The following is a 25,370-nucleotide window of genomic DNA, read 5'->3' on the forward strand; positions in this document are numbered from 1 at the left end:
ATTCTAGTTTATATATACTGAGAGGCCTAACAGAGACTGATGCAAAACCCAGAGGTCTCCACTTTATTGTGTCAGGGATATGTGTGTTAGATGAGTCCAGATGCAACAACCCAAATAGATGATTGTCTACCAGGACATCCCTTCCTACTCAGCTAATCACTACAATGGAATGTATTGCCCTACTATTACCTCTGCAACCTCAGCACACAGCCCAGCCCAGGAAATGCTTTTCACTCTGGAATACTTAGAACCTTTAAGAGCATTCCAGGATAACAGGGCAGGCAAGCAAATAGCTAGAGAGGTTATTGCCTTTTTTACAAAGCTCCTGTCATTGTTACTAATTTTTTAGCATATTGTCAAAGATACTATTGTTCAGCAAATCTACATAGAATAATAGAATTGTAAGTCCAACCCCTTGCAATGCAGGAATCTCAACACATGGTTTCCCATCCCATTTGAAACCATACTGGACCCTGCTTAGCTTTGCAAATGTGCGAGCAGTTTTATTGCTGCACCACTAGGAGGTACATACTTTTACACCATATTCACCTGTCTGCAAGCAGAGCTCTCAACAAACAGCCTAAAACATCCAGATGCAGAGTAGTGGTTGCTTTTACAGTAAATGAAAACAGTAGAATCCATAATGTGATTAAAATCTCCCACCTAGGACACACACTGGCCTGATATGCTAAGCATTTTTTTTAATTTCAAAAATAACAATCATATATTAAACAACAACCAACAAGCATACAATGAATTATATCTATGTGAAAATGAAAAAATGCTTATGAAATGGGGGAAAGCTTATATGAATTAATATCCACATTACACAGTGTGCTGACATGTAAGTGTGTTGACATATAAGGCAACTTATTGTACTGATTATTCCTCAGTTCTCAAGGTCACCATTTCAAAAAGAGGAAGCAGCTATTGGGGGTTGCAAAGATGAAAGGAAGCTGACATTAGCCTGGCTCCTGGTAGTCTCCAGCACTAAAACCCACAGTTTCTTCAAAATCAGTCTGGGGGTGGGGGGTGGAGAGAAAGAGAGAGAAACGTGGTTAAATCCAGGGGAAATGCTGGGCTCCCCCATCGTTTTCTCCTCCCCAGAAGATCGCCACCAACTCACCTTCACAGGGGGGCACATTTTGGCATGGTGCTTGCTCCTCCACCACCAGCCCCTGTCCATCCAGCGGCTGGCAGTTGGGTCTTGGGCGCCCCCAGAAGCTGACATTCAGTACCTTCCCGTTCTCTCCTTCCACTGTCATTCTGCAAGCCAGAGAGAAAGGATCACAATGAAGGGGCTGCTTGGCTTAGGAGGTCACACTCCCCTCCCCTGTTCCTCCAAACTGGCTTCTCTGAGACAATAACAACACGACAACTCCAGCAGGATATGTCTTCCCCCACCTCCCAACACAGCGTGTGGTACCACTGCACATTTAAGGCTGTGCCATACCACTATATACAGTCATGGTTTCCCCCAAAGAATTCTGGGAGCTGCAGTTTTTTTAGGAGCGCTTGTAGGAGACCCTACCCCGTTCCCCTCACAGAGCTGCAATTCCCAGAGTCCCCGGGAAGACCAATTGACTGTCCTAACAACTGTCAGTATGCTTAGCACACTTCAGTTACCAAGAGTTGTGGTTTTTTTTAAGGAAGCCATGACTTCACCCCACTGGATTCTGGCTCAGAGCACCCCAGATATTGTTGCTGGCTACCTTTTGTACTGGTTTTGCATGTGACTGTGAAAGGCTCAGGTGTCTTTATATTCAGGGCCAGACTTAGGGGGTAACTAGGACCCTTTCCTGGATAATCCAGCAATGGAATCCTCCATTGGATTTTAACCCTTGCTGCATCCAGGACCCCAGGAATTAGAAGGGACTCAGGCATCATACAGCCTAACCCCTCCCTGCTCAAACTCACAACAGCCTATCTGTTTCCAATCTGATTTTATTTATTTTGATAAATTGTATGCCCATTTGTTTTTCACGTGTGATTTTTATCAGTATTATTAGTGAACATTCTTTATTGTTTTGTGCAAACTGCCAAGTAAGTTTTTGCCTATTAACTCTTGTCAGATAAATACATGAATTCTGCACTAGCTGCAGCTGGCCAGTTAAGCAAGTCAGAAAGTGGTTTCGCAGGCTTGCCCTTCAAAAATCAAACAACTCCCTATTTCTCTCTCCCTCAACTCAACTCAACTCAGCTCTCTCGCTCTCTCTCTCGCTCTCTCTCTCTCTCTCTCTCTCCCTCTCTCTCTCTCTCTCTCTCTCTCACACACACACACACACACTGCCCTTCCCTCATTTCATACTCACGGGTAATTGGGGTAGATGGCTTTGCACTCCCTCTTGCGAGATTTCATGGGCTTCTCCCCACAGGGCGGGTTGCAGAGGCCCCAGGGGCTCCATTCTGTCCAGGCTCCTTTCACTGAGAGAAGCCACACAAATCAGACCCACAGGCTTGGCATCCCTTGACTCCACCTCTGCCTGCTGAACAACTACCATGAAGGGAACTGTAGCTCTGTGAGGGTTCTCCCAACAGCTCTCAGAACCCTTAACAAACTACAGCTCCCAGGATGCTCTGGGGGAAAGCATTACAACTGTTAAAGGAGTATGAATATGGTGTCAATATGACAAGTAGAGTATCTGAAGAAGCAGTGGGGCATGCCAGTGAGAGCCTCAGAAAGGGACCAGAAAGACATGGGACTCAGCTGCACGGTAAAAATAAAATGTTATAAATGCATTATAACATGTGATACCAGATGGTGCTGTAGAGCTGGAATCAGAACTATAAAATTTTCCATTATGAGCTTTTAAAAAAAATTCAGAGCATTTCTTATAGTTGTGTAGATGCAGCCCTGCTCAACCTGAAGCACACAGGGTGGCTTTGGGCCAGGCATTCAAAAGCAAGGGGCAATAATCAGGTAGGGAGAGGCAGTTGGCTCACCTACCCTCTGCCATCGTGCCTCATGTCTACAGCTCACTAGGGCTGTATCTGTTTGGAAAGAGATCTCAGATACTACACTTGATCTTAACCAAAAGGCCTAAGAGATGGGAGTCTGTTACAGAGAACTCACTTGTGAGCGGACAGGTGTAAGGTTGCACTAAATGAGAACTGAAATTTTATGTTGGAGATGCACAACTTGGATCCGGGACTGGATAAAATTAGAAAACACAGATTTATTAGATTTGAAAGGGCACGACAATAGATTTGGTTGGCGTGCGTATTTGTGGTACAACAAAGGGAAAATACATAAAGCATTTTATAATCATATAATTAGGAGATCACTTTTAAGGGCATGAGGAAAACATAAAGAACTATTAGAACTAAAGACCCCATGGTAGGTTTCCCCTACAGAAGTAATTTCAATCAAAAAAATAAATAGGGAGAAAATATGGCCTACATATAGAGATTTGCTAATAGAAAAGGAAGGGAAGTTAATACTGAAAGAATATGAGGAGATTAAAGAATATGTGTATGATTGGCTGCAATATCGTCAATTAAATGAGGTATTTAAAGAAGATTTTAAAAAGGTTTTAGCTTGAATATTTCAAGATTCCAAAGAGAAATTATAGAAGATAATACCAAATTGTTGAAGAAAACAAATAATTTATTATTAGAATGGGAAACAAAAGATAAAGAGGTAAAAAGTATAATGATTAAATGGGTGCAAGATATAGGACACAATAAAGAAATGGAAGAAAAGGGGGAAATTATGGAGAGTAAATTTGAAATTTACTGATTGTATTTTAATAAAAGAGAATTATATGAAAATGATGTTGTTGTTTAGTCGTTTAGTCGTGTCCGACTCTTCGTGACCCCATGGACCAGAGTATTACACCAGAAAAAATAGCAAAAAGGTATAGAACAGGTTCAAATAAGTGTTGGAAATGTAAAGAAAATGAAGGCAACTTTTTCACATGTGGTGGAATTGCAAACTGATTAATAAGTATTGGGATATGATTTGTAATGAAATTAAGAAAATATTTAAATTGACCAGAAGCTTTTTTATTAGGTATTACAGGTTAAGATTTACTAAGAGAAAAGAAGAAACGCTTTATGTATGCTACAACTGAAGCTAGGAGGTTATTAGCCCAAAGATGGAAAAGCGAAGAAATACCAACTAAGGAAGAATGGCTACAAAAATTAATGGAATATGCTGAAATGGCAAAGTAAACAGAAAGACTCAGAGACTCAAGAGAGAATTTAAGAAAGAATGGGAACTTTTCATGTCGTACTTACAGAAACAATGTAACAATGTAAAGATCTAAACTCACTACCAGGATTTGAGTAAACATTTACAATTAACAACAGAAATAATAATTATCAATACGGACAATATGTACAGTATCTGAAAGCAGGCAGGGTTTAATGGGGGGGACGGGGGACCGACCAGAAAAGGAAGTTGAGGGAAGTCGGGGGGAGGGGGGAAATTGAGGGAATGTATTTTGTTGATTTTGATATGTGGCAATGTGATAAAAATGTAAAATCCAATAAAAAATTATTTTAAAAAAGGAAAGAGATATCAGAAAGTAGAATCTTTGTTGCTGTTGTTTTTAAAAATCCACATGATAGAGGAATCATGAATGGCCTTATTAGATTGCACCATCTGTGCCCAGCATTCTGCTTCCAGGAGAGGAGCTTTGGGCTCTCGGAAGCAGGACACAGCCTCTTATTCACCACGCAGCACCTCAGGAGTATTGTCCAGGAGGCCTGAGCCCCAGGTGTTTGGCACTTTTCTCCCTTCTACCTGAATTGAAAATCCTTTTTTTATATATATAAGGCCACTTTCCCTCAGTGCTCACATCTGTGCACATCTATACATCAGCATATGCTGGTTTTAGCATATGTGTGTCTTTGGGGGATCTAGCAACACCCCTATGGCAGCTTATTCAAAGAAATACGGCTTCTTTAATATGGAGGTTCCATTTAAATATCCTGGCTAGTTTTTAACAGAGTGACCTATACTCAAAACAAGTGCCTAATTCTTCTTTCTTTCTTTCTTTCCTTTCTTTTTAAACAAGCCACCCAAGAAATGGCCATCACATTGTGGGTGGGGAAGACAAAAAGGAAACTCGGATTACCTGGGGCTCCCAGCAGCCTCCCATCCTCCGGGCTCACCCATAAGTGGCATTTCTGAAGCTTAGCCTTTCATAAGGGCAGCTCCTTCCGCCTCTTTTCATCCCCAGTACTCACAAGAGCATAGCTGGACATTGTAGCAGCTTCTGATATCCATGGTTGGCCCCACACAGCGCTTGCCCTCATGCGCCCGTCCAACGCATGTCCTGGTTCTCGCCTGAAGTCCAGTCAGCTCATCGCAGGCGATCCTGATATTACTGGCTTTCCTCTCACAGACACTCCATTCGGACCACTCCCTCCAGCGCCCGTCCACTGTGTGGCATTGCGGGAGAAGGAGGAGGGTCAAGAAGAGTGCCAGCCAGCTTTGATGGTGGGCAAGGGCAGCCAGCCCCACAGTCCGGGGATGGGACTTGAGGGCCACCCCCCACCGTAGACACCCCCTCCCCCCATCCAGGGAAATGAGAGTCACCATCCCAGTTCAAGGACACAGCCAGACAAAAATCGCTACAGGAGAGAACAGAAAAAGAAGGGGCATGTTCTGGGCAGAGCAGGAGCTATGTGGGGTGCAGCTGGAGCATTCCAGGGGCCAGATAGAGAAGTCTGGGGGTCCACATTTGGCCCAAGGCCTGAAGTTGTCAACCTTGATGTCAAGCAGATTCACAGGGAGGGGGAGGGGGTATTGTAACTTGGAGCAGCCCTTGGGACCAGGGTTATAATTAAATATAAATTCTTTCCTAGAGGTATGGATCAAAGAAATTGCACGCTGTTTCACACACATCCATATATGTAGTTGTTAAGTGTGTACCTCCACCCCAAATTACCAACTGAACTTTAAAACTAACTTTTAAAGCATTGATTGTTCAAATTATAAAAAGATTTCATCAAGTTACAAAAATATAGCCTAAAGTCAGAAACAACACATGACCACAGCCCGTAAGCAGACCCAGCAAAGCAGGAAGATTCCATGGCATGAAACTTTTCATGAATAAACAGCTGGACCCTTTTCATTATCACCCGTGTTATTATATTCTATTAAGATTTTAATTAAATAAAATGTAAATTCCAGCTATCCAGATGTTTGCGAAATATACCAGGCCCAGAGTCAGCATGCAGCATCCATCTGCAGCACCCCCATGTTGGCTGCCCTGACCCCCAAATAGTGTCACTTCAGGGCATGGTAGGAAATTTACATGGCAGTTCCCAGACGTAACCACAGGCAGGGCAAGGGAGATAGAAGCGGCCCACCGCCAAAGGAGACCCCCTCAAACCTGGAGCTGGCCAGGCCTCATCCTCATTGGTCAGCAGGCAGGAGCAGGCTGAGCTCTTAGCAAGCAGCTAAGCAGAGTATTTGCATGATCTCTTTTTAAAGGGAAGCTGAATAACTCACAGAAGAAGCCTGGCCACAGCCCAGAGATGTACAGACAGACCTCCACAGTCTCCTCAACATGTGACAGCTCAGAGTGGACAGAGTTTTTTTTGGATCTGGCAACAATCCCAAAGCACCTTATTCAAAGCGATACAGCCTCTGTACACAGAGGTTCCATTTAGTTCTTCTGGCTAGTTTGGGAATAAGTGGGGACTCCCCTTCACCTCTCAATTCCTGAATTTCACAACCTGAGGGACACAAGCCTTCTGAAGAAGGGGCAATATTCACCAGCAGAAGAAAGCCAGAAAGTGGTAGCAGCAGGGCCGCAGATGGCAGTGGGCACTGGGGGCTGGAGGGAATGGAAGCAGCCAGGCAGGAGCAAGCGAGCGGGGCAGGCTTTGCAGTCTGGCTCTAGATTCCCACCCACAAGAGCTGCCCCTGCCATATCTCCTTCCTTCCCCATTACCTGGGCAGGGCGTCCTGGTGTTACAGGTGTCGGTGTGGGTGTCTGGACCAGGGCAGAACTTCCCTCCATGCTTTGGCGCAGGGCTGTCACACAGACGCTTCTCCACCGTTCGGCCAACCCCACAGGTCACCGAGCAAGAGCCAATGGGCTTCCAGCTGCCCCAGCTGCCGTCCTCTGTGGGGCAACACAAAGAACTCTGGACCCCCAGCCGGACTTGCTCAGACAAGCACAAGCTCTAAATGGGCATCGCTGTGGCCCATCAAGTGTGGAACTACATTGTCCAGGACACAACAGAAATTCATTTGGAAACTCCCTGCAGCAGGGCTAGGAAAACTGTGGTCGCTGAGAGTTTCTTGGACTCCCAGCAGCCCCAGCCGTCAGCATGGACAATGGTCAAGGGTTAAAGGGGTCTTCACTGCTACATCCATCCCCAGCCTATAAACTAGGTCTGTCGCTTTGGAAAGCATTGGGACAGGCCAGTCTCTTTGCCCATTTGCTTTCTGGATCACGATCCGGCTGGCCAGAGACAGCAAAGAATCTAACATTCACATATGCATTAATGTAACATTTGTATATGTTAGCTGTAGTTTTGTAATATTTTCTGCTCTTTGCATTGTTGTTGCTTTAGTTATCTGTACACCGCTAAGAGATATTTTAAAAATACACTTTGTGATATACAACTGGCATAAATAGGTACACACTAAATAAATCCATAAGGGGGGGGGGGCTTGTCTCTTCAGAGGCAACAGGGTCATCACCCGCAAGCTGCTTGCAGGAGGAGGGCTGGGTAAATGAGGCAGCTTTCTTTCCTTACGTGGACAGAAGGGCAGTCCGCTGCAGGAGCGGTAGTCTTGGTCAGCTCCAGGGCAGGGGTTTCCAGGGGGGTCTCTGGAAGGTGGGGGGCTGTTACACTGACGCCGGCGCTGCTGCCTGGGCTGTGGTCCCGAGCCCTCGGGAATGCAGGTGGCAGGGCAAGGTTCCCAGTTGCCCCAGTTGCCCCAGTTTCCATGGGCTGTGTGAAAAGAGAAGCAAGCACAGAAAGATGAGGGGTGTGAGGGGGAGGCGGTGTGGGTCAGGATGGGCTGTGCAGAAAGAAGGCAAGCAAACCTCACCTCCCTAAGACCTGTGTCCCCTCCATCCTTGCTCCAGACTGTCCCGTCTCTCTTCTCCATCAGATCATTTGGTCCCAGCAAAGCTCTACCAGCCATATTTCCTTTAATGCGTTCAGCACCCCAACCCCCCACCCTGATTCCCTCTCCTCCATCCATTCCCATCGCCTTTTTAACAGATCAAAGGAGTGTAAGAACTTACACTTTTATGTATAAGTATAAGAACTTATACATAAATGCTGCCACTCATGGAAAGATTGATTTTACCATTTTCATTTTTTGTACTGTACCACAGTAAAAAAAAACCTCCCCCAAAAGTAAAACAGCCTTTTAAAAAAACACCACTATAACCATTTCTTGGATCATTTTGTATGGCTACCTACCAGTGAAATTCTTTTGGTGGCTTACAAAATAAAAATAAGCATCCAGTATTTTTTAAAAGTCAAGATACAACAATTGAAACAAAATAAAAAGTCAATAAACACAGCAACACCAAAAAAAATCCTAGAAGAAGCAGAATTAAATAATTTGCAGCTCATTTCAAAACCCCACTAAGAGAGTGATCCTATAGAAATATCCACCAGGATGAGTGTGGTTAGGATCCAGTGGATCTCTGAACTCTAAAGACTATTTTGAAGGCTTGTTTTCCCTCTGCCAGGTTTAGGCAGCTCAGCTGGTAGCAGCTAGCCCTGCTCCTGAACAGAATTTGGATCTGGTGTTCTGTACACAAGCTTAACTTATGCTGGCTTATTGTGTATGGGATTTCTCCCTGAAAGATGGCGAGCATAAGCTTTATTTAAAACAATATTAAAACTGTGAAGGCCTAGCCCTAGGGTTTGTTTTGAAACACAAGCTTAAGCTTCATTCACCTTAGTGAATAAAAAGGTACCAGAAAGACCACAAAAAAGACACCAGGTGCACCTCTCTGGGGAAGGCAATAATCAACTATATATGTAGCTGATTAATCCATATTACATGTACTGCCTTGCTCCCTCCTCCATTTCAACTCTCTGACCTCTCATTGCATCCATTTTCCTTCCCTTCCTGACATCCTTTGACCCAGTTCTTATTTTCCAATATTTCTGTCAAAAACCTACTTGGGCAGATCAGGTTGGTGTCACAGGACCGTTGTTCGGCACCGTCTCCTAGGCAACTGCCTCCACAGTCTGGTGCTGGATTGGTGCAAGTGCGCTTCCTTGTCTGCAGCCCTCTGAGGCAAGTCACGGAGCAGGGACTCCAGGCAGCCCAGGCTGACCAGCCTCCCACCCCTGCAAGGAAATAAGGGGCGGCATCAATGAAGACTGGGATGAATAGCTTCCTTGACATGCCCTGAATTCTCTTCATGAAGCCCAGTCTTTTCTGCAGAAATGCTCTTAGGAAGCAAGCAAGCCTGCCCATCTAACCCCCTCTTGTCCACAGACGGACTGGCAGCCGCTCTCCAGATAGCTGATATATTCAGAAGACAGAAAGCGGGAGCTATTAGGGAAGCTGAAAGCTTAAGATTCATCTCATATATTTAAATCAAATCAAGTGGGGTGGGAGAGGAATTCAGCAGTTACAAGAATCCACAGTAATGGGAAATTATCATCATATAAACAGATAGGTGAGCCACAGGTGTGATCAGGATGCAATCCATATATCCACTGGCGGAGGAAGATGGGGGTGGGGGAAGTGCACCGCCCTCGGCAGCATGCTCCGGGGGGCGTGCCATCTTGGCTGCCCCCCGCCCCCGCGGCATGCCACGCCCCTGGGATGCACGTCGCCCACACCTGCTCTCCGCCCCCCGGTGCCGGAGCATGAAGCTCCACCACTGCATATATCCTGGATGGGGAATTGGTGGTCTTCCAGGTGTTGCTGGACTCCAGCTCAGAAGAGTTCCAGCTGGCAGGCCCAGGGGTCAGGATGATGAGAGCTGAGAGTCCAGCCCCATTGAAGAGCCACAGGCTCCCCCCCTGTACTAACACACTTACCTGGGAGCCTGTTACAGAGAACTCACTTGTGAGCAGACAGGTGGAAGGCTGCACTATATGAGAACTGAAATTTTAGGTTGAAGATGCACAACTTGTGGGCTGGATTCTAGTTATGGGTAAATTTTACCTGGCCCTGTTTATCCCTACAAAATGTTAAAACAAACAAAAACCCCTTGGTTTTACAGATAAGGAAGAGAAGCAACTGGTTTCCATGTGGATTTAATTATAAATATTAATGATTTATTTACAGCATTTTTACCCTGCTCTTCAGTCAAAAAGTCTCCCAGAGAAGCTTGCATAAGATACCGTATTTTTCGCTCCATAAGACGCACCTTTTCCCTCCTAAAAAGTAAGGGGAACTGTGTGTGCGTCTTATGGAGCGAAAGCAGGTGGGAGGCTCTGCTCAGCGCTCCCTTTAAAGAGCCACGCCTAGCGTGTGTGCGGCTCTTGGGGGCTTTTCCGCGAAGTGGGAGAAGGGACTGACAGGCTGCCCTCTGTCCCTTCCCACATCTCCCGGAAAAGCCAGCAAGAGCCGCTGCCAGGCTCTGCTCAGTGCTCCCTTGTAAGGGCTCCCTTTCGTCGCTCCTCCCGCTTTGCTGGGAAGCCAGCAGAACAAGAGGCGCTGCGCAGCTATCGCTCTTGCTCTGGTGGCTTCAGCGAGAGCTGCGCTGTTTGCTCTGCTGGCTTCTCAGTGAAGCAGGAGGAGCGACGGAAGGGTTTAAAGCAAGAAAAGCAAGAGGCACTTACATGCTCTGCGCAGAATATATTTTTTCTTGCTTTCCCCCTCTAAAAACTAGGTGCGTCTTATGGTCAGGTGCATCTTATGGAGCGAAAAATACGGTAAATAAAAACAAGGCAGCCCCTGATGAAGACTTACAAACTAAAAAGCACAATACAAAGGGGAAAATGGATGAGGAGGAAAGAGGAAAACAAGTAAACTCAGGCCCTAGATCTTAGCATACCATAGTAGTTCTTAAAGACCAGATGGAATGGAAAACAACCTGATAACAAGAGTGTATATCTGAGCAAGAAACTCTGTAGCTGAAAGGAAGCTGTGTTCAGCCCAAGTTAAAGGACCCTGGGTGACTTCAAGGTGATGTCTGGCTTCACCCCAAGTTCAAGAGCGGATAAAGAGATCACAGGGGTAAAAACTGGGAAAAGTGAATTCAAGTTAAAAGCGTATGCAGATGACCTAGTGATAACAGTGGAAGAACCTAAAACCTCACTCCCTAAAGTAACAGAAAAAATTCAGAAATTTTGGGAGGTGGCAGGATTTAAATTAAATAGGAATAAAACTAAATTATTCGTTAAAAACATGAAGGAAGAAGAAAGAACCAAATTAGAACAAAACATTGCGATTGAAGTCCATAAAAAGGTTAAATATTTAGGGATTTGGTTAACATCAAGAAATATAAACCTATTTAAAAATAACTATGAAAAAATTTGGCTTGAGGTTAAACAAAATTTAGAAATATGGAGTAGAATGAATCTCTCATTGTTAGGAAAAATATCGGTGATTAAAATTAATGTGTTGCCAAAAATGCTATTTCTTTTTCAAGCGATACCAGTCATTCTGAAAGATGAATGTTTTTAAAAATGGCAGAAAGAGATTTCAAAATTTATCGGGGGGGGGGGGGCAAAAGGCCAAGCATAAAACATAAAATACTTACAGGCGTAAAAGATAGAGGCGGGTTTGCCCTCCCAGACCTTAAATTGTATTACGAATCTGCTTGTTTGGTATGGATCAGGGACTGGATGAGATTGGACAAGCAAGAGGCACTAGAAGGACATGACAACAGATTTGGTTGGCATGCATATTTATGGTACGGGAAAGGGAAGATTCATAGAAGCTTTTACAACCATATAATCAGGAAATCATTAATGAGAGTATGGGAGAGATATAAAGACTTCTTGGAACGAAAGACTCCGTGGTGGCTTTCACCACATGAAGCAGTCGCTCAAACCACTTGGAAAGAAAGGGAAATGGCTCACATATGTTGATTTATTAAAGGACCATGATGGACAATGGAAATTAAGAGATTACGATGAGATCAAAGACCACTTTCAGAGTTGGTTGCATTATCGACAACTATATGAAACACATAAAGAAGACAGCGAGAAAGAATTCAGTTACACAAGATCTAGGTTTCAAACGGAAGTGATCGAAGGGAAAGTGAAATTACTGAATATTATTAGAATGGGAGACGAAAGATGAAGAGATAAAATCAGTTATGATTAAATGGGCACAAGAGGTAGATCACAACATTATGATGGAAGATTGGGGGAAATTATGGAAAACTGATTTAAAATTTGCAGATTGTTCCCTACTGAAGGAGAATTACATGAAGATGATGTACAGATGGCACACGACACCAGTGCAGTTAGGGAAAATGTACAAAACTAGTTCAAATATATGTTGGAAGTGTAAGGAAAAGGAGGGGACTTTTTATCATATGTGGTGGGATTGCAATGTAATTAAAAAAATTTGGGAAATGATATACAATGAATTGAAGAAAATGTTCCATTTAACATTTGTTTAAAAAACCTGAAGCATTTTTGTTAGGGATTGTAGGGAAAGATCTGCCCCAAAAGCTGAAAAACATCTTCATGTATGTGACAACGGTGGCGAGAGTTCTAATAGCACAAGGATGGAAGACTGAGGAAACCCCAACTAAAGAATCATGGCAAGAAAAATTGATGGACTATGCAGAACTGGCAAAATTGACATATAAGCTACGGGACAAGGATAACTGTGACTTTAAAGATGAATGGGAACCCTATACAAAGTATTTGAAGACACAACAAAGCGAATCGGACTCCTTGGCTGGCTTTGAATAAACATTCACAAACTTTTCTATTGATGATAATCAGCTAAATAGTTTGAGGATCTATACAATTGTGTAACATGCAGAAAACTGCTTTCTTAGAGAAATCAAAGACTGGAACTGAGGGAAGCCGGGGGGGTGGGGGTGGGTGGGTTTTGTGTGGGAGGAAAAATGGGGGGGAAATAAGGATGATATGTTTCTGGATAATATGTTTTGTTTTAATTTTGAATTAAAAAGTTTTTTTAAAAAAAAAAAGAGAGAGAAAAGAGCCAGAATAGGAGAGCCAAGATGCTTACTGGGGCAACAGGCCATCAGGCTGCAGGCCTGCATCTCCCACTGGCGGGTGCTGGCCTGACAAAAGCCGGCCGGGCCGTTGCGCCCATGACACGTCCGGTTGCGCCGTTGGACACCTTCCCGGCAGGAAACAGAGCAGGGGCTCCAGGGGGACCAGTCACTCCAGTGGGCTGCCCTGTGCAAAAAGAAAGAGGAGCAGGAGGAGGTTACAAGTCCTCCCTGCTAGGGGGAGTCATAAACCGCCCCCCCCAGGGAAATTCCACAGATAACCCAGGGCAGAATTAAAGTACAGTGACTCCCCACTTGCATGGGGGTTATGTAGGCCCCCACACACTTCAGTGAAACTGCGTTAAGTGGGGAGCACCCTCTAAACACCCTTCAGAAGCCCTCTCTCCCGCTCTCTCTTCAAACCAAACCCAAAAATACCACATCCAAAAATATCCGCAACTGGAGTTGAAGCTCTGCTTCCTGCAGAGAGCCCCAGGGCCAGAGACTCTGGAAGGACTTCCACCAGCTTCTCCTCCCCATGCCCACCACCACTGCTACCCCACATGGGCTCTGGAGGGTCAGGAGAACTCCCCAAACAGCATGCAGCAGGAGGGAGAGGGGAGATTCAGGCCAGCAGGATTGCTGGTGCTGACAGAGCAATCTGCCTAAGGCTATACTAAATTCCTCCCTTAACTGCGCACTCACAAAGTCTAGGTGCAAATTTGTATTACGGTGAGCTACCGTATTTTTCGCACCATAGGGCGCACCGGACCATAGGGCGCACCTAGTTTTGGGAGGCGGAAAACAAGAAAAAATTATTCTGAACCCCAGAAGCCAGAACAGCAAGAGGGATCTGGCTTCTGGGATACCGTGTGGCTGTTCTGGCTTCTGGGGTAACCGCGCCAAGCCTCTTCAGGGCAGTGGGATGAAGGCTCCCCCTGCCCAAAGAGGCTGTGCAGGGCTAAAGCAGAAGCCAGGACAGAGGCGTCGCTGAAGGGGCACTGCACCTTCTCTCTCTCTGCGCAGCGGCCCTCCTTCACAGGAGAGGCGCTGCGCAGAGAGGGAGAAGGCGCAGCGCCCTTCAGCAAAGCTGGAGAAGGAACAGAAGGAGACCCTTCTGTTCCTCCTCCGGCTTCGCTTGATAGGCGCGTTGCTCAAGGGGCGCTGCGCCTTCTCTCTCTCTCTGCGCAACGCCTCTCCTTCACCTCTCCAGAGAGGGAGAAGGGGCAGCGCCCTTCAGCGAAGCTGGAGAAGGAACAGAAGGTGACCCTTCTGTTCCTACTCCGGCTTCCAGGACAGGTGCGTCGCCGCGAAGCCAAGGAGCCTGCATTCGCTCCATAGGACGCACACACATTTCCCCTTCATTTTTGGAGGGGGAAAAGTGCGTCCTATAGAGCGAAAAATACGGTAATTCCCAACACACTAGTTAGACAGCAATGAGGGCAGCACCCTACTTAGATTTTCTGTTCACAAGGAAGCCATATCATTGCGGGGAAAATATTTGCCTGTAGCAAAGTGCTTATTTGCATTTAACACACACACTATCACAGTCAAATTGTGGTCTCACAAAAGCTGTACAAAAAGCAGAGGATGTCATGCTGGTTGATTAACCAACATTCCAAATTTAACAGCAGGACAATACCTTTACAGGGATCCCCCCCCTCCATGTTGTCTGTGTGTAGTTGACCTGGTACTAGGCAAGGCAGCTACAACCACACCAGGGACTTATGGTATGTAATTATCCCCTGTGCTTTAAGGCCCAACCCCTGGCGTAGTGTCTGGGGGGGAGGGAGTCCCATTGGGGATAATGAGGTTGGTGGCTGAACCAGCTGAGCATCCAAACATACTTTTAAGGGAGGCCAGTGTTTGGCCCTCTGGAGCCCAGGTGCCTCGGCTAGGGTGGGAGAAAGAAAAAAAGTGAGCTTCATGCTGTAACCACTTATACACAATCCATTGACAGCAAATTTGGTGCACATTTAAAGCACATGGCTTCCTCCAGACAATCCCTCATACAACAACACCCTTAGCAAACTATAGTTCCTGTGATTCCTTGGGGGGAAATCCATGTGTTAAATGAGCATATGGTGTGAGTCCTGAGCACAACAGCATTCTCCCTACTTGTGATCCCGAGCAACTGCTCTTTGGCCACAGAAGGTATTTGGGGATCTCCAGCAAGAGAGATTGGGTGAGCTAGAGAAGGTGCTGAGTGAAACATGGGTACAGTGGTTAGTGATAAGATTCTGGTGTGACACTCACTGGCAGGCCTGGCAAGGCCCATTCCTGTCCAGCTGGAAGCCGTATCGGTGGTTTAGGCAGCAGTCGTCCTGGGCAACCCCTTCCCCCAGCAGGTCGTTGCACTTCCCTGAAGTCACATCAAATGCCCCGTAGCAGAAAACATTTTGCGCTCCTGAAATGAGAAAACCCAGCTGAGAGCATGAGGATAGGAACCCCCCTCCTAAGCACAAAGGGGGAGCTGTGAGTTCCCTATGTGGCCTTGGGGACTCCCTTCAGGCCACACCCTCCTTGATGCCTCCTGCTTGCCTGGAAGACGAATGGACAGAGGTGTGTGCATAGGAATCTCTGGCTTTGACACAGTTGGGGTGTCCCTACAACAGGTAAGGTTTGCATCCAGTGCTGTGCCTGTTTCTGCATCTGGGCCCCATCCATCACCCCTGGGAGGTAGTCCCAGGTGAGGCTTGAAAAGGTCGGCCAGATAACAAACCCTTATCGACACAAGAAATACAAGACAAACGAGGTGACACCCGAATGCCCTGGCTAACACACCAACTACATGCCCTCATAAAATCAGCAGCAACTAGGCCCCTGACAACCTTTGAAAACCTCTTCCCAACAACAAAGGGACACGGCAAAGGGATGGTGTCCACAATGTACAAAATACTACTCCAAAATCCCACAAACCCCCTAGAGGTAATCAAAAAAATTGGGAGGACGACATTAACCCCACCCAGTGGACTAGAATATGGTCTAATATGGCCCTTTAAATCCATATCAGCGAAAAGGAAAGAACTTGTTCTGAAACATACTTACAGATGGTACCTAACACCAAGGAAACTAGCACTAATACGCCCAGGAACGTCCCCAAAATGCTGGAGAGGATGCACTTCCATAGGCATATACATCCACAGGTGGTGGGAATGCCCCCAAAACCAACTATTCTGGACAACAATCATACAAGAAATATGCAAAATAACTAAGCAAGTATTAGAAGTCACCCCAGAACTGGCCCTACTAAACATCTTCCAAGATAATAACCCCCACTCACACCACAAAGAGCTCATAGCCCACCTCAGCAGCCAGAAGCCTCAAAGCCAGACACTGGAGAGACCTGTTAAGAGTAAACATGGACCAGCACCAATGGTATCAAATAGTATGGGAAACAGCCTTATTAGAAAAACTAACCAACAAACTGAAACTGACACAGGGACAAATAGAAGAAGACGCCTTCACCCTTTATCACATTCACAACCCAACAAGACAACAACAAGAACCCACCAACAGCAATCTGTGATCCAAAAACACACACACATGGAAACAAAGTTCACCACAGCCAATCACAACTAACCAACCACACCCTAGGCCAACCCCAACTTCTCTCCCCACCAAAGAAATACAAGTGAATAGTAAAGGGAACCCACACGTGACGCTGACACAAAACCCCACATATACACCAGGTAGAAGAGAAGCATTGCCACCCACTCACCTTCCCCCCTTTCCCCATTTTCCTCCTAATGTAACACTAATGTCTCAACAAATGAAACTGATCTGTAGAAAATGTAACTTCAAAAAAGAGACATTGCACATACTTTTGTAAACCAAGAAATCTTTAATAAAATATGTGAAAGAAAGAAAGAAAGAAAGAAAGAAAGAAAGAAAGAAAGAAAGAAAAGCTCGGCCAGCCCTGAGCTAGAGCAACCCCACCCACCCTCCCATAGCAGCAACTGGTTGCCAGTTTCCTCCACCTTAGAATAGTATTATATTTAACTAGATAACGTTTTAATTTTTATAATAAAAAAAGAGAACACATGGTGGCGGATCCAAAGGACCATGTGTCTTCCTCCATGTCACTCGAACTGGTACTTAAAGCCTGAGAACTTGCAGTTGGAGGGGGAAATTGTAGAAGCCCACATAACTGCTTAGGTCGTTGGCTCTTGACTGTTTTCACATACAGTGGTACCTCGGGTTAAGTACTTAATTCGTTCCGGAGTTCTGCGGGACTTGACATCTTTCTGCAGGGCCTGCAAGACAGAGCTGTTCCGCCAGGCCTTTGGCCAGGGCACAGCCTGACTCCCTCCTTCGGCAATCTTTGCGGAGCTCTGGCCCAATGGTTGCCAGTGGCTTGATTTGAATTAATTTTATAATGAATGATTTTAGAGTGTTGTTTGTGTTGTACTTTGTACTGTTTTATTGTTGTTAGCCGCCCTGAGCCCGGCTTCGGCTGGGGAGGGCGGGATATAAATATAATTTATTATTATTATTATAATTTATTATTCTTAACCTGAAACTGTTCTTAACCTGAAGCACCACTTTAGCTAATGGGGCCTCCTGCTGCCATCACGCCGCTGGAGCACGATTTCTGTTCTCATCCTGAAGCAAAGTTCTTAACCTGAAGCACTATTTCTGGGTTAGCGGAGTCTGTAACCTGAAGCGTATGTAACCCGAGGTACCACTGTACTAATACCACATCCTGTAGAATTCTTTCAGTTATATTTTATCTGCACAATCAGAATGCATTTGAGGAACCAAAATGTTTTTCTGTGCGGCCTGAGCAGGAATAGCGATATAGTGATTGCAGTAGCTTGTCTTTGTCCCCCCCACCCCCGCCCTGCTCACAGTTGTGAAGAATATTCCTACGTTATGAATGGTCCATGTCGCCATTAAGAAAAATAGGTCAGAACAGGCAAATATATATGTGGACAGTCCCTGGAGCAAGTGACTTTTCTTCTTTAAGTTCTCAAAGCTCTTAACTTAGCTCAAGGTTGTCATCTGAACTGGCCAGATGTTTAACTGAGAATCGATCAGAGTCAGTCCAACATTTGGAAAACAAGACTTTAGAAACGTTTTGCCCCAAAATGGCAACTAAATGTTCCATTTTGGCACTGGCAGAGGAGTGCGGGGGGAGTGCACTGCCCCCGGCAGCGCCATCCCGGTGGGGTGCCATCACAGCTCCCCCCTTCCCACGCTGGGCACCACGCCCCCAGGACACATGACACGCCCCCGGGACGTGCGCCAGCCCCGCCCCCACCTGCTCTCCCCCCCTCCGGTGCCGAAGCATGAAGCTCCACCACTGGATTTTGGTGACTGTAACCTTGGTTTAAGGAGCCATTTGGTGCCCAGCTTATAAATCTGAGTTTCTAACACTGCTTATGGACGTCTGCCAAGTGAGGTTAATGCTTCATGCAGCTGCCGGGTCTGCAGACCCTAATGAGGTGAACTGTTTTGCTAACATGCATCTGGTGAAACTACCAATTGCCCATGACCACTTGTGCCATAGTAAACATCAGGAAGCCACGGGACTCACTTGTCATTTCTCATCGCTTCAGGCCAGAAAAAGTTTCTCTGACTCAACAGCTCCCTACCGGGAAGCTGATATTACTTTTACAAAAGCTCTACCAGGAAAGAAATCTGGAAACCCTATGAAGGATCAACTACAGTGGTACCTCAGGTTACAGACGCTTCAGGTTACAGACTCCGCTAAGCCATAAATAGTACCTTGGGTTAAGAACTTTGCTTCAGGATGAGAACAGAAATTGTGCAGCGGCGGCAGCGGGAGGCCCCATTAGCTAAAGTGGTACCTCAGGTTAAGAACAGTTTCAGGTTAAGAACGGACCTCCAGAACAAATTAAGTTCTTAACCAGAGGTACCACTGTATGGGTAAAACCTTTGTTGTTTCAGTTGGCCCTTGAGAACCAACAGCTATAATCTTTGCATAGGAAGGACTGTCACTCACTGGCAGAACAGCTGCCTGGCATGCAAAAGCTCCTTGGTTTGATCCCTGGCATTTGCAAGGAGGAGGTGCCTGAAACCCAGCCTGTTTCTTGACAATACTGATCTAAATGGATCAAGAAATGGATCTAAATGGATCTGACTCAGTATTAGGGCAGCTCCCTGTGTTCTAGTATTCCTATGTTCTAGTATTCCTTGGTTCATACTGTTTTGCTGCATCACCCGCCTCTGTTATTGGTGTTCAGAGGTGAGTGGTGCTGCTTGTGTAGCCAAAACAGCACTACCCATGCACAAGATGGATGCATGACAAAGCATGAAAAAAGCTTTAGTGGGAAAATAACTATGGGGAAGCCCCGCCCCCAAAAGCCCAATGAAGACTGAGCTGCATTGCCATTAAAGACTAACTGAGGCATCTGATCAAGGCCTGTATTTTAAAATGAGCTTAAAGATTTGCAAATGTTTCATGCCAGGCAGAAAACCAGCTGGCTAAGGACTTTGGCAGTTGTTTATCTTCCTGGACAAGGGCCCCCCTGATTTATAGTAGTAGCAGGAGACAGGTTTCTCAAGGTTGTAAAAGGGAATTACAGGCTGGGAGCAAAGGTTATACTGACCCTACATATTACAGAATACAATCAAGCTGCAAAAACACTAATTAAGAGTTGGTAAATAGTAAGATTTATTGTTTAACAGAAAATAATACCATGTGCCTCCCATCAGACTCTAGCCATATTTTCCTAAGGTCTAAGGTATAATGAGAGAGTTAAAGGGCAATAAATTTTGGGAAGAGCTAATGGGAAAAGCAGCTGGCTGGGAAAGGAGGTGTAAACTGAAGAGGCTTCTTTTGAAGCTGTTTTTTACTGAGTTCCTCTTTACTTTGCAAAGGCCTTTTCTTCTAAAAAACTATCTATGCTATGTATGAGATTTGTTGGCTTAATGTAATTATGCAAAGGATTTAGAAAGTAAGAAATGTTAGATTCTTATGTTAGATTCTTATTTCATTGATGGTGTGTGACAATGTGAACCCAAGATCTCTGTTTAGATAGAACTTAATACCACAAGCCATCTGTTTTAGCCATTTGTTTTGGAATGCAGGGGCAACAGGGCAACAGGGGCAAAAGGTGATCTGGTAATTAAGGTGCCTTGTCGAGGCAAATGTAAGATATATGGCTACTTGTCTGCCATTTATGGATAGAAGGAAATATAGCTCTTTGTCTCCCATAAAAGGTAATAGGAAATGGGTGTATCTTTTATGATTGGTTCTAGCAAACAGCCAAAAGGAATTTCAACCAGGCTGATTGGACAGAGGCAGCCAAAGGAGGAGCAAGGGGGCTGGGCTGAGGGAATATAAGTGCTGGCCATCAGGGCTGGAGGGCAGGCAGAGCTTTGGTAACCATATACCACTGTGCCTATCATTTATTTGTCTGACAAATAAATTATTATTTTAATTTCTCTATTGCTGCATTGAATATTTCATTCCAGCTAAGCGTTAACCACAAGCAGGGTGCTACATTGGGTTGAGGGAAAGGATCCATTGCATTGTATTTTGGTGTCAGGGAACTGCCATCAGGGCCGGAGGGAGAGAGCAAGCTCCAGAGGGATTCCAGAAAGCGTCCCAGGATGGGGAGAGGCAGCCCATCTTCTGGGGAAGAGAATCAGCGTAGCACCAGTGGAGAAGGGGGGCAGATGGGGGAAGCGGCAAGGCAGTCCCATGACTCCTTGCCGGGGACCAGCGGGGAGAGTAGGGGTCCTCCGCTGCCTACGCCCTCCTTGCGCAGAAGGCTTTCACGCAGAGAGAGTAGGAGGAGACTAGGCGTCAAAGAGCTTCTTTGCTGGAAGAAGTTTAAGAAACGCCCACTGACGGATTCTGCCAGCGATTGAGACAGCCACGGGTGAGTGGCTGTCCGGACAGAAAAGGTTCACTCAGGCAATACAGCCGGGTGTGGCGCCGGTTTACGCACGAGCAACCCCTAGAACCATTACATTTGGTTTGGGTATTTTATTCTAATTTTGTGATCTGCTGTTTATATATTGCTGAATAGCAACGTATTTATTATTTAAATAAATGCTTCAAGTTATAAAGGGATTGTTCTGCATCAGTCCTCCTGGACAACAAAAGGTCTCTGCTGAAACCACACGAGAATCCAAGCCCTTCCAAGGGAAGATTTGGTAAGAAGCGATAAGTAAGTTCTATACCCGTGGGATACTTTGGTCACATAATAGGCAGGTTTTGCACTATTTACGGTACTTTTCACATCTCAGGTTGCATGGAAATGTTTAAGCCAAATCTGTGGCTTAAAGGGGCCTGAAAGCTTCCTAAGCACCCCTAGGTAAAGGTAAAGGGACCCCTGACCATTAGGTCCAGTCGTGGCCGACTCTGGGGTTGCGCACTCATCTCGTTTTATTGGCCAAGGGAGCCGGCGTACAGCTTCCGGGTCATGTGGCCAGCAGGACTAAGCCGCTTCTGGCGAACCAGAGCAGCGCACGGAAACGCCGTTTACCTTCCCGCTGGAGCGGTACCTATTTATCTACTTGCACTTTGACGTGCTTTCGAGCTGCTAGGTTGGCAGGAGCAGGGACCGAGCAACGGGAGCTCACCCCGTCGCAGGGATTCGAACCGCCGACCTTCTGATCGGCAAGTCCTAGGCTCTGTGATTGAACCCACAGCGCCACCCACGTCCCCAAGCACCCCAGATGCCGCCTAAGTCTGCTACCCTTTTCCCATGGTGAGGGTCCTGGGATTAGCATCTGCATGACAGGCAGAAATCCAATAGGCAAAGTATTCCCTATCACATATAGTGGGGAAAGGATTGTGTGCACAGAATTCCTACCTGCTATGCAGCTGGTAAAAAGGCAGGGCACTGCTGCTGCGGAAATAAAAAGTGGCAACTAAACACAACCTATGTCCAGGATTGTCACTTAGCTACCAGTACACAAATGTTAAGGACATCAAGCTTTCCCCAGAATGCAGCTCAGAGGAGTCTGTGCGCATGAGGACATTATTGGCTTAATTTCTGCTTGCTTTGCAGGCACAGGAACAGGCCCGGCCAGAGAATGGTGGCCTCTCTCCCTCACTACTAGGGGTGGGTGATTTTGTAAATTTCAATTTCTCTAATTTCTCAGTTTTCTAATCTTGAATTCCGTTCTCCATATTTCCACATCAGTTTGTAATGATTTTTTTAAAAATTCCTCATGAAAATTAATCTTCATGTTGGTGCATATTTCTCCTAATATTTTATTTTTATTCTGAAGCATTTATAAACCAGTTAACACTTCAAAAACCTCCAAGCAGTCACAGTTATAGACATTCTTTTATGCAGTTTTGCCTAAGGTACACATTCTTGCAAAACAATTTCCCCAAATACACTGATGCATGTTATTTTCACAAATATATGCATTTTTGTGCACAGTTCACCCTGTTATATGCAGCATTCTACACATTACTTGGCAGGAGAACTGCCCTGCAAAATTTGGAGAATCCCAGATTTCAAAGGATAGTTGCATTTCAATTCACATATTGTTTCAGAGAGTGCAGATTAGGCAGGTCAGCCTTTAAATGCAAAGTGAAGCAAGACACACACACACACACACACACACACACACACACACACACACCCCACCGGCAACTGATACTCATTACCAAAACATCCCTGTCCCCTTTACCTGCAGAAGCCTCCAGGACCCCAAACCACCAAGACACCACCACCAGGAGCCGGAACTCTTCCCCCCCAGCCATGGCTGCCTCTGGAGCAGAGTGAAAGGAAGAGAGAGAGAGAGAGAGAGAGATGACATGGCCAGCTATTGGGGAAGTTTGGAGCAGGGGAAGTCCCTGGTCAGCCCCTCCTGCAATAGTCCCTTGGAGTCACTCAGCCCTGATAGGTGGGGCAGCACCCTGATCAGAAACCTGCAGCCGAAGAGGACGGAGTCCAAGGAGAGCAACAAAGCACTCAGAAGGAGGTGCCTGGATAGCTCCATGTGTTAGAGTGTGGTGCTGATAACGCCAAGGTGGCAGGTTCAAACCCCATGTGAGAGAGCTGCATATTCCTGTATTGCAGGGGGTTAGACTAGATGATCCTTGGGGTCCCTTTCAAATCTGTGAGTCTATGATTCCATGAAGCAAAGACCCCCAGGAGATCTCAAGTTTGCACCAATATAAGTAAGGTGAGAACATATAGACCAGTGGTTTTCTTTCTTTCTTTTTAATAGTTATTGAAATTTTACAGACAAAAGAGAATTGCAGAATAAGAAAAGAAAAATAAGAATAAAAAGAAAAAAGATACAAAAATGCAAAGAAAAATACAAAATACATGAGGAAATAAAAAACAATTAAAAACAAATAATCTTTTCGTATCTTATATTTCAATTACTTGTTTCCTGACCTCCTCACACCTCCCTTTTTTGTATTCCAATTCACATGGTTAATTCAGCAAATCCTTTCCCTCTTTGTATTTATCTTAATTCTATATCTTAACATATTATAACTTTATATTTCATCTAATTATCAGTCCATTTTTACATATTCTTTTTAACCTTATTGCTCATATAGACCAGTGGTTTTCAACCAGTGTTCCCTGGGGTGCCTTGAATGATAGTCGGGGTGCTGCGGGCAACACTGGCCCTCTTTCCTGCCCTCTGATGTCCTCTTGCATCTCTGCTAAAAGCTTGCACAGCTGTTTGTTGCAGCTTCCCTGGCTACAAGCTCCCCAGGCGAAGGGTGCCTCTGGGGCTGGTCAGGGGGTGCTTCCCAGGCCCCTGTGGGGCAGTGGGAGGAGGCACCTCTCTTTGGGGCGGGGGGGAGCTCAGAGACCAGGAGTGGCATCAGCAGTTGCTCAGAGGACTCCCAAGGAGAGGGGAGAGGAGGCCGAGGGAACATTCTACACGGGAGGGTGTTCAAAAAGGGGTGAGGGCTGCTGGCTCTGAGGGCAAGGGGTGACATAACTGAGCCCACAGGGGTGCCACAGAAAGAGTGTAGTTGGTCAAGGGAGCCACGGACTAAAAAAGGTTGGAAACCTCTGATATAGGCATATGTACACCGACCAGCCAAGGATCTAGGAGTCTTGGTTGACCACAAACTTGACATGAGCCAACAGTGTGACGCGGCAGCTAAAAAAGCCAATGCAATTCTGGGCTGCATCAATAGGAGTATAGTATCTAGATCAAGGGAAGTAATAGTGCCACTGTATTCTGCTCTGGTCAGACCTCACCTGGAGTACTGTGTCCAGTTCTGGGCACCACAGTTCAAGAAGGACACTGACAAACTGGAACGTGTCCAGAGGAGGGCAACCAAAATGGTCAAAGGCCTGGAAACGATGCCTTATGAGGAACGGCTAAGGGAGCTGGGCATGTTTAGCCTGGAGAAGAGGAGGCTAAGGGGTGATATGATAGCCATGTTCAAATATATAAAAGGATGTCACATAGAGGAGGGAGAAAGGTTGTTTTCTGCTGCTCCAGAGAAGCGGACACGGAGCAATGGATCCAAACTACAAGAAAGAAGATTCCACCTAAACATTAGGAAGAACTTCCTGACAGTAAGAGCTGTTCGACAGTGGAATTTGCTGCCAAGGAGTGTGGTGGAGTCTCCTTCTTTGGAGGTCTTTAAGCAGAGGCTTGACAACCATATGTCAGGAGTGCTCTGATGGTGTTTCCTGCTTGGCAGGGGGTTGGACTCGATGGCCCTTGTGGTCTCTTCCAACTCTATGATTCTATGAAATTGCCCACAGTCTTAAGTGGTGGCAGCGATAACTATTTCCTTTCCAGTTTCATTTTTGCTCAAGATCACCCCTCTGTTTCCAGCTGCCTTTTTCCTTGAGAAGTAAAATATTCAGGGAAACAGATATCTATGTAAAAGAGGGGATTGTGGAAGGTGCTCCTCATAAGTGCCACAGCACTCCAGGGGTGGGGGAAGTTGCAATGGCCCACAGGTGCATAAATCTTCCATAGCCCCAAGGCTCTGTTGCTGTTTCCCTACTCTGACATCACTGATGTTTGTATAAGGGGGGGAAATGAAATCATCTCTGCATTCTTGGAATCTGTCACTGCACTTCAGTCTCAAGGCTGTTTTGTTTTTAAGGCAAAATCTTGTACCGCCATTAGAGCATTTGCATATCTAGCTTGGGCAAACTTTTGCCAAACAGTCCAGACCAGATTTCAAGCTCCTGACACCAGTTACCAGATCAAGAGAAAATAAATCCAGGACCCCCAAAAAGTGTGATCATTATGTGTATTTAGCAGGGAGTGGGGTAGGCACTATTTATATTCTCAAAAACTATCTGTGGTAATTATTATTATTATTATTATTTTAAGTGACTGTGTTGG

General features: G+C 45.7%; 1 protein-coding gene across 1 annotated transcript; it reads right to left on the bottom strand.

The window, feature by feature from the left end:
- Nucleotides 1–101: 101 nt before the first annotated feature.
- Nucleotides 102–22,874, bottom strand: CFP (complement factor properdin). Its single transcript, XM_053370893.1, has 10 exons — nucleotides 22,719–22,874; nucleotides 15,351–15,501; nucleotides 13,109–13,281; nucleotides 9,115–9,285; nucleotides 7,723–7,920; nucleotides 6,909–7,082; nucleotides 5,194–5,388; nucleotides 2,313–2,424; nucleotides 1,127–1,266; nucleotides 102–1,019 (listed from the first exon to the last, which is right to left on the bottom strand). The coding sequence occupies exons 1-10, from the start codon at nucleotides 22,789–22,791 to the stop codon at nucleotides 1,015–1,017; spliced, it is 1,392 nt and encodes a 463-aa protein (XP_053226868.1). The 5' UTR covers nucleotides 22,792–22,874; the 3' UTR covers nucleotides 102–1,014.
- Nucleotides 22,875–25,370: the final 2,496 nt, after the last annotated feature.

Source organism: Podarcis raffonei, chromosome 17 (genome assembly GCF_027172205.1).
Source record: "Podarcis raffonei isolate rPodRaf1 chromosome 17, rPodRaf1.pri, whole genome shotgun sequence".
Taxonomy (NCBI): Eukaryota; Metazoa; Chordata; class Lepidosauria; order Squamata; family Lacertidae; genus Podarcis; species Podarcis raffonei.